At 48.6% G+C, this 8455-nt stretch overlaps 1 protein-coding gene across 1 annotated transcript; it reads left to right on the top strand.

Moving 5' to 3' along the window:
• Positions 1-2092: 2092 nt before the first annotated feature.
• PRND (prion like protein doppel) lies at positions 2093-7665 on the top strand. The gene is made up of 2 exons (XM_055307840.1): positions 2093-2185; positions 4291-7665. The coding sequence occupies exon 2, from the start codon at positions 4302-4304 to the stop codon at positions 4836-4838; it is 537 nt and encodes a 178-aa protein (XP_055163815.1). The 5' UTR covers positions 2093-2185; positions 4291-4301; the 3' UTR covers positions 4839-7665.
• Positions 7666-8455: the final 790 nt, after the last annotated feature.

Consider the following 8455-nt stretch of genomic DNA (forward strand, 5'->3'; position numbering starts at 1 on the left):
AGGCCTAGAGATGCTCACACCAGATGGGGACCGGCAGAGTAGATGGTACACAGAGTTCAGAACAGGGCAATGGACCCACGCTGGGGGCCAGCTTTGCCCTCCTGGCTCAGTGACCTTGGGCCTATCTAGCTTCATGACCTCACAGTGCAAAGAAGCTAAACTAGAGAATTCTGAGCCCTTTCCAGCCCTAAATGCCCCCAACTCTAACCTTTGTACTAGGGACCCCTGGTGGCTCAGTGTTTGAGCATCTGTCTTTGGCTCAGGTCATGATCCTGGGATCCTGGGATCGCGTCCTGCATCAGGCTCACAGCAGAGAGCCTGCTTCTCCCCCTGCCTATGTCTCTGTCTCTCTCTGTGTCTCTCATGAATAAATAAATAAAACCTTTTAAAAATAATTATAAATAAAACCTTCGTACTGACACTTGTCTCTGGACAGAGAAATATTAGGTGGGGTTTTGTTTTTGTTTTTGTTTTTTTGTTTCTTTTCTTCTGCATTTTTCTTCTGCAGTTTACAGGGAGCTTGCACTGCTAAAGTGTGTCTGTGTGTGTGTGTGTGTGTGTGTTCACAAGACCAAAAAGTCTCTGATTCTAGGAAGAAAATGAAAAAAGTTTAAAAAAAAAAAAGGGAAATGCAGTAAGTTTTAAAAGAAAAGGCAGAGGAGAAAGAAAGGCCCACTAGAGACCCCAAATCCCTGCAGGGGCTAGTTTCGGCGGCGGGGTTTCCCCCCACCCCACCAGGGTGAGAGGTCTTTGTGAACTCATAGTGCCATCTGCTGGTCACTCTGAGAGCTAACCACTTCAGCGTGGTTCGCAAAAAGACTTTGAAGTGAATCCAGCCAACATCGCTGGTTCACGTTCAGAATAAAGATCATATTCCCTTTACAGGCTAATCTCACTCCGTATTTTCCTCCAGAATTCACTTCTGATTTCACACTGCAGTAATAACTGGAACAGAGACACCTGGGTAAGTCCCTTCTGTACAAAGAATGGTCACCCAATAACCATGCCCTGGCTGGCCCTCCAGCTCTTCACCCTGCCACTCCGAGGAAGCCCACTCTCAGCCCCAACATGTTTGAGAAGGGCGGGTTTCGTCTCCATCTGCATCTGTCCCGTGGGTTTCTATATCGCTTAACTTTTTAGCCTTGGACTCGTTCAGTGGCTCAGGCATTCCTGCATGGCAAAAAGCCTCAAATGCTGGCCAGGCCTCCTGTGTGTCCCTCAAGCCAACATGGACCCTGCTTTTGCACCTCCCCAAAGGAAGTTCAGTACCTCGCTCTCTGGGGGTCCCCGCTGGGAGAGGACGTGTGGCCCAGCTGCTCTCACACTTTCTTCTTGACCAGACCCTTCCCACAGAGGCTGCAAGGCAAAAGCCCCTTTGCTGCCTGAGGCTGGTCTTCAGGTGCAGGATGGCATATATACCCAGCAACACCCTCTGTTGTGGATACTGATGGGAAAGCGTTTTCCATCTAACACTGCTCCTTTCAGTTCTACAAGGCTCCTCTCAAAATACCAGTCTTAAAAACAACCCTAACCAGACTCTGAACAGATGCATACATCCATCTGTCCAGCTGTGACATTGTGGCATCATAACGTCCCCAGTTTCTGGCACAGAGCTTCTAAAACCTTGTGAATTCCTGAGTGATGGGGTGATCGGAGTTATCTTTTATTAGAATATTTGGTTTGTGTCCCCAGTTACTGGGACAGAGGGGTTTGGAGAGTTTCGACGTTGGTGAACTCATTGACATTTGGGGATATGGTGCCCCCAGACTCCATGGGGACTCCCATGGTTGGAACCCTCCAGACCCTGTCCTATGTACTTCTGCATCTGGTTGTTCATTTGCTTCCTTTGTAATGACCTTTGTGATAAACTGGTTAATAGTAAATAAGTAAATGCATACATCCAGACATAAAAGAAGAGAAAATAAAATCAAAGACAACTCTTAAGTCTTTCTGAACTTCATCAAGATCTTCACATGGTGTTTATTAGTCAAGAGTCAGGAGAAGGTCTCTCCTCAAGGCAGAGGAGTGCCTGGGAACCCCTGATTGGTCCTGCCCAGAGAGGAGGGCTGCCGTATTTGGAGAGCAGCAGGAAGGCCGCCTCCCCCAGCAGCATCTACATAGGCGGAAGGCTTTGCTGCAGGACAGTGCTGCTGAGGCTCCAGAGGCACACCGGAGAGATCCCAAGGTATGTGGGGAGGCAGGGTTCGCGCTGGGTTCCATTTCTGTGGTCAAGGTTGCTTATTTCTAATCAGACTGCAAATTATGCTGTGATTTCTTGTCTCCCATCTCCTAGGGTGGGTCCCGAGGCAAGGGACATGTGAAGAATGTTGGGGCATCACTGGTGTTGCATGTCTGGTTACAATAAAGTGCTATTTGAGGGGTGGATGGTTGGGATTTTCTTTTGCTTTTAAGCCCTTGTCTCTGAAGACTAATTTCTTTCTTGAGATCTATGCTTTTTTTTCTAATTTGACACACCTGGAATTTGTATTATTATTCTTATTTAACATTTCTCCTACCAAAGAATATGTGCTGATGGCATACTCTTAGGTATGGGCTAATTAGGTGTGGCCCCCTTATTTAGGAGATTAATGAATGTTTGCTTCATGCATGGATCTCTTTCAAGAAAACTGGTCTGAAGTCACTGTGATGAGGGGGCCGTTGGGGATAAGATGCCAGAAGCATGGATGCTCAGGCTGCTGCCAGGCACATTCTTGCCCTCCCTGGGCCAGAGACTAGACCATACCTGCAGGTAAAGAAAGGTCAGCAGAAGCCACTTTGCAGGCATCCAGAGGTGACTGGATATGCGCTGAGGTTGCTTTTTGCTTTTTTTCCTACCTAAGGACCACTGTCACACTGGAGTTGAACATTTTAACAGAGGTGGACCTATCACTTTGGGAATACTGCAGGGAAGGTGTGTTAGGGGCAAAGCCAGCTAACTTTTGAACCTCCCCCAGCTCTGGCACTGATGGACTCACAGTAAAGCTTCATCTAGGATACAGCCTAAGCCCACTTGGCTATAGTAACCGTTCCGGTGTTTCTCATCCACGCTGACAAAGGTCCAGGTGCCGGAATGCCCTCAACCTTGGGAAGTAGATTGACCTTGGGAAGTAGATTCCCACAATAGCTATTGTAGTTTCAGGAGCCACACGTGACAAACTACCGGATTAGGAGGCTGAGGGCAGGGGGGTATCCCCTGATGTCATCAGCAGCCCTTCAGATGCCCAGGACAACCTTGACACAGGACCATCAGTGCTTCCCCAGGCCCTCCGGTCCTCCCCAGCATCCCATCTCCTCTGAAATTCCACACGGGCCCTGCTCTTTGCTCAGCTTAGGGGCCATCCGGGGCTGCCCTTCCTGTCCAATGAGTCGAAAGCACAAAATGTGGGCACCACACCCTCCTGCAGCACAGAGGGGCCATGTGACATGGCGAGTGAAAACATCAGACAGAACTGGATTCAGATCTGCCACCCACTCCTGTGCAGCCTTGGGCAAATTACTTAGCTACTCTGAATCTCAGGACAAGTCTTATCAGATGAGAATAATAACATACCTACCCCATGTGAGAATTAAGTTAGCCAATGCCAGTGGCTGATGCATAGTAAGTGCTGGGTGAGGGGGAGGGTGGGGGTCACACTGTCTCCAGGGTGAGACTGGGAGCCACATCTATAGCACATCTTGACTCACCGACACAGAAGGAAGCAAGTTTCTCCTGACCACACCTCCATCTCTCTCTCTCTCTATCATTACCATAGAGCCCTTTAGTGCCCGCAGCAGGTGACTTTCCCAGAATGGATAGCAGAATGTGCCAGAGACAGTGCCAGCTTAGAGCAACAGAATAAAGAAGGAAGATTAACGATAGAGCCCGTGCACAGAATGTGGTTCCAACTGCTCTGTGTACTCTCCTCCAGAGATCCCCCCCATTAGAAAGACTTGGGAGCACCAAAGAAAAGCTTTACGTATCATATCATCACTCATTTATTTTCCCATGCCTATTCAAAGGCTTTATAATTGCCAGGTGCAGCTTCTTATCTATCTGAGAAAACCAGATCTCTGCTCTGAATGTACGTAATTCCAGGCAAAAGCAAGAACCTCGGTATTGACTTAGCCCGTGCACCCCGAGCCCCGGGAAAACTATTATGCTTTGGGAAAATGTGAATGGCACAAGAATGCATTCCTTGCTTAAAATGGCCTGTACACAGGAGAGGGTCAGGGGAACCCCGGGAACACCCCCCACCCACCCCCCACCAGCCCAGGGGAGAAAGTAACTGCCCCGAGCCTTTGCTCCTGCAGATCCTGACGCGATGAGGAAGCACCTGGGCGGATGCTGGCTGGCCATTGTCTGTGTCCTGCTGTTGAGCCAGCTCTCGGCAGTCGAGGCCAGGGGCATAAAGCACAGGATCAAGTGGAACCGGAAGGCCTTGCCCAGCACCTCCCAGGTCACCGAGGCGCACTCGGCCGAGATCCGCCCTGGAGCCTTCATCAGGCAAGGCCGCAAGCTGGATATCGACCTCGGGCCCGAGGGCAACAGGTACTACGAGGCCAACTACTGGCAGTTCCCCGACGGCATCCACTATAACGGCTGCTCCGAGGCCAACGTGACGAAGGAGAAGTTTGTCACCGGCTGCATCAACGCCACCCAGGTGGCCAACCAGGAGGAGCTGTCCCGCGAGAAGCAGGACAACAAGCTTTACCAGCGGGTCCTGTGGCAGCTGATCAGAGAGCTCTGCTCTGTCAAGCGCTGTGACTTTTGGCTGGAGAGGGGAGCCGGGCCCCGGGTGGCCGGAGACCAGCCCGTGCTGCTCTGCCTGCTGGCTTTCATTTGGTTTATCGTGAAATAAGCTTGCAGGCGGGCCGGCGGCCACAGGGATGAGGGGGTGAGCCATCCGCTGGGGTCTCCCAGTTCCCCGCCAGGCCCAGACCCCCACGTGTCCCCAAGGTACCAAAGATCAGGGATCGTCAGGGCCTCAAGCGGCACTGGCGAGGACTCCCTGGGGTACCTGTTTGTGGGGGGTAAATGTGTGTGCACGCAGGCTCTCCCAAGGGCGGCCTGTCAGTCTCTGCCTTCTCGGCTCCCCCGTAGTGCCTGGCATGTCGCACTCTGCAACAAATAAATGTTCAGTGAACAGAGAAGAGAACGCACCAGGGACCAGGCCACACGCTCCACAGTATTCCCAACCCCTCCGAGAGGCAGGTGTTATCCCCACGTGCAGTCAAGGACACTAAGGCTCAGGCAATGAAGCGGCTAGAAAGTAGCAGAGCCAATATTCCTTCCTGGCTTGTCCAACTCCAGATCTTCCGCTCTGTGCGATCCCAGAGCTGCCCTGTGATCCCTGACCGCCCTCGAGGCCCAAATCTGAACCCAGGTGTCCAACCAAACATGGAACCCACACTAGGCCTGAGCTGATCTCCATGTATCCTGATACCTTGTTCCTGGCAGGTTGTTCAATTCTTCTAATTAAACTAAGATGTAATAAAGGAATTCAAAGAACAGAGAAGTGAAGCAGGACAGAGGACCAGAAACCATGGTGTAAGGCCATCTTGCCAGGCTGGTTCCCAGAGCACCCCCAGAGCCACCACGGGATACGTCTACTGCACAAAGATTTCTTCCACAAGAAGGATAAGTGTTTGCTCTTCCCCTCTCTGCAATACCACTTGGGTTTGAGAAAGTATTCTTGAATGACGTGTTTGTTTTGCAATGTTGCCCCCGTGCTAGATGTATCTTTACATGCACATGCATATGAGAATCTTTAGCTCTACTCCTTTTACACAGGTTCTGCGCTGGATCTCTAGCTGTTCTTTTACCACCACTTTGGGGGTCATCCCATGTGACCCACTTATCACTATAAAAAATAATTCCTTGCCAAAAAGGTTCAAAGGAAACCATGTCTTTAGGGAGCTCCAACAAAGAATTCCCTCATACTGGCAAGTAATACTAGTTATAAGTATATATCACAAAATATGAATATGGCTTAAATACGAATAATGAATCTAATGCTCTAAGATGCCCCCACAGACCCTCTGAGGTGCTCTTAGAGATCCCCCAAGGATTGTTGAACCATATTTGGATGTACGAACTCCTGAATGCTATCAATTCTCCTTTAAAGAGAATCTGAAGGTGGGTGGCAATGTTCATTCTCAACAGTTTATCCTAAGTAGTTTAACACATGAATGTTGATAACGGTACCTCTTGTTCTGAGCCTCCACTGCTATCAGTGTTTTTCTCAAGGATACTCGGGAAGGTTTTAACATAGAAAGGCAGTGGAGGACTTGGGGGCAGGCAGCCCAGGGTAGCAGCCTTCCCCCAGGGGCCTGGGGACCACCCTGCCCTGATTCAGTGTTGAAGGATGGGATGGAGGATACCAGAAGGCCTCAGTTCTTGCACCGCCAGCACCACACTCACCACCTGCTTTCACAACCCTGCTGAATTCCTGAGCAGACCCCCAGATAAAAGTACAGACCATGTAGAGTTTATCTCTTGCATGTCGGTTTTTTATTTTTATTTTTTAAACAATAACAATAGCAAGAAAGACAGGGGGGGAAAGAGATGGGGAAAAAAAAGAAAAGAGATGGAAGGAAAGAAGAAAGGAAAGAAGAAAGGAAGGAAGAAGCAACTTATAAGCTGATGTTGAAATTTTAAGTCTCACTCCGCTGATTTTAAACAAAAGGGCAGGCACAGCCACATAAGCAAAATGACTTCATTTCTTAGGTGAACACAGGCCATAATGTAATACAATTTCTATAATTGCTGTCTTTTCTCATTTCATTAACAGTTCCAGAAACCAGATACTAGTGGGGCGTGAAGAGAATTTGTATCTGGTGATTCAAATGCAAAGTTGATTCCTGAAGCTTTTAACTGAGACTCCTTACCAGTGCTGGAACATCCTGGCTGTTGGTTACTAATTAGGAGGTTCGGGGGAGGCTCTGTGGGTCTGGTTTTTCACTTTAGCCAAAGGTTGTCGAGCACCTACCATGTGCAAGACATTGAGAGGGACATCTGAACTCTTCTTGATATGATCATTTTAAAGGTGAATAACTTCACCATCACTTTGTTGGCCCTTCCTAGTGTTGACTTTCAACATTCAAATTACAACAGAAATCCAGAACAACACATTGCCCACAATCCCCAAATCTTTTTTTTTTTTTTCCCAAATCTGATTAAGTCATTGTTTTCACTCTGCTCTCTTACCTCCCAGGCCTTATCCATTTGCATATACAAATGTACATATTTGCAATAATACCATAGATGAGCTTTTATATTCCAGATATTCTCTGAACTTTATTCTGTCCTTTTTTTTTTTCCTATTTTTCTATGATGTTTAATTCCTGCTTTCCCCAACCCATCTGATGCCTCCTTTCTGCTGATCTGTAGCCTCCACATTTTCACTGTGCTTAGGTATATAAGGGAGGGTTTTTTAAAATTTGATTGCTCTTTTAAAAAATACCCTAATTGTACCTATCACATGTATCCCTGAAGCAATTTGCCTCTGTGACTTAATGCTGCATCAGTTCAACAGCTAGCTAGTGAGCTAACTTGTCCTTTTAAATTACTGTGTAATAGTCCCTAATACAGATGGACCCTGGTTGATTCAATCACTTACTGTTGATGGCCCTTCAGGTGGCTTCAGTTTCTCGCCACTGCAAACAATAAATGTCCTTGTACAGACAGCCTTGCAATGCGTGCCTTTTATTTCTGTTGAAGAGTTTACATTAAATAATTTGAATTTTTCTAGATGTGTCTGGATTATGTTCCTGCCTTGCTGGAGCAATTCTCATTCCTGCGTTCATGGCTGGTGCTAGCCTGTAAGAGGTTTTATGTCTCTTTAAGCAGAAGGAGCCACCTTTTCCACACATGCTGCTCGAGCACCTTCTCTCCCTTGCACACAGCACACGCAACTCCTCCCAAGCAATTTCTGACCACAAGGACCACTTGAAAATCCTAAAACTGTGAGCAATTCCCATTCTAAACCTGGTTTTTGGTCCAGAATATCTGGATAAGAAGCCTGGAAGGCAGGTTGTGTATGTCTGGGCTTCGGAGTGTGGTATATTTGCACAATTCCACACTTCTCACTGGCCTGGAAGCCTGGGGTGAGGTTTGGTCCCAGCCTTTTTATCGATCCGTGGTAAATGACCCACATTCCAGTGAGCAAGCCCTGTAGGAGGGAAAGGCCCAGAGCTGCGGGCATCGAGAGCACAGTGTCCAGGTCCTCAGGACTCTGGCAGCCCGCCAGCCTCTCCCTGGAGCCTTCACACCCCAGCTTGCTTAGGACATGCTCAGCAACATTCAGAAGCCCCACACTGGGGTCCTAGCGAGGTACGTCCCAGGTAGTGGCCGTGAGTTTGTCTTGAGCTACTTATACTCTCTACCTCAAGCTTCCTGATAGAACAAGTGACAGGCTGGGGCGGTGGCCCATGGGGTCAGGGGCACTGACCTCCTCCCCACCCCGGGGCCTACTTT

Source organism: Nyctereutes procyonoides, unplaced genomic scaffold (assembly GCF_905146905.1).
Source record: "Nyctereutes procyonoides isolate TBG_1078 unplaced genomic scaffold, NYPRO_anot_genome, whole genome shotgun sequence".
Lineage (NCBI taxonomy): Eukaryota > Metazoa > Chordata > Mammalia > Carnivora > Canidae > Nyctereutes > Nyctereutes procyonoides.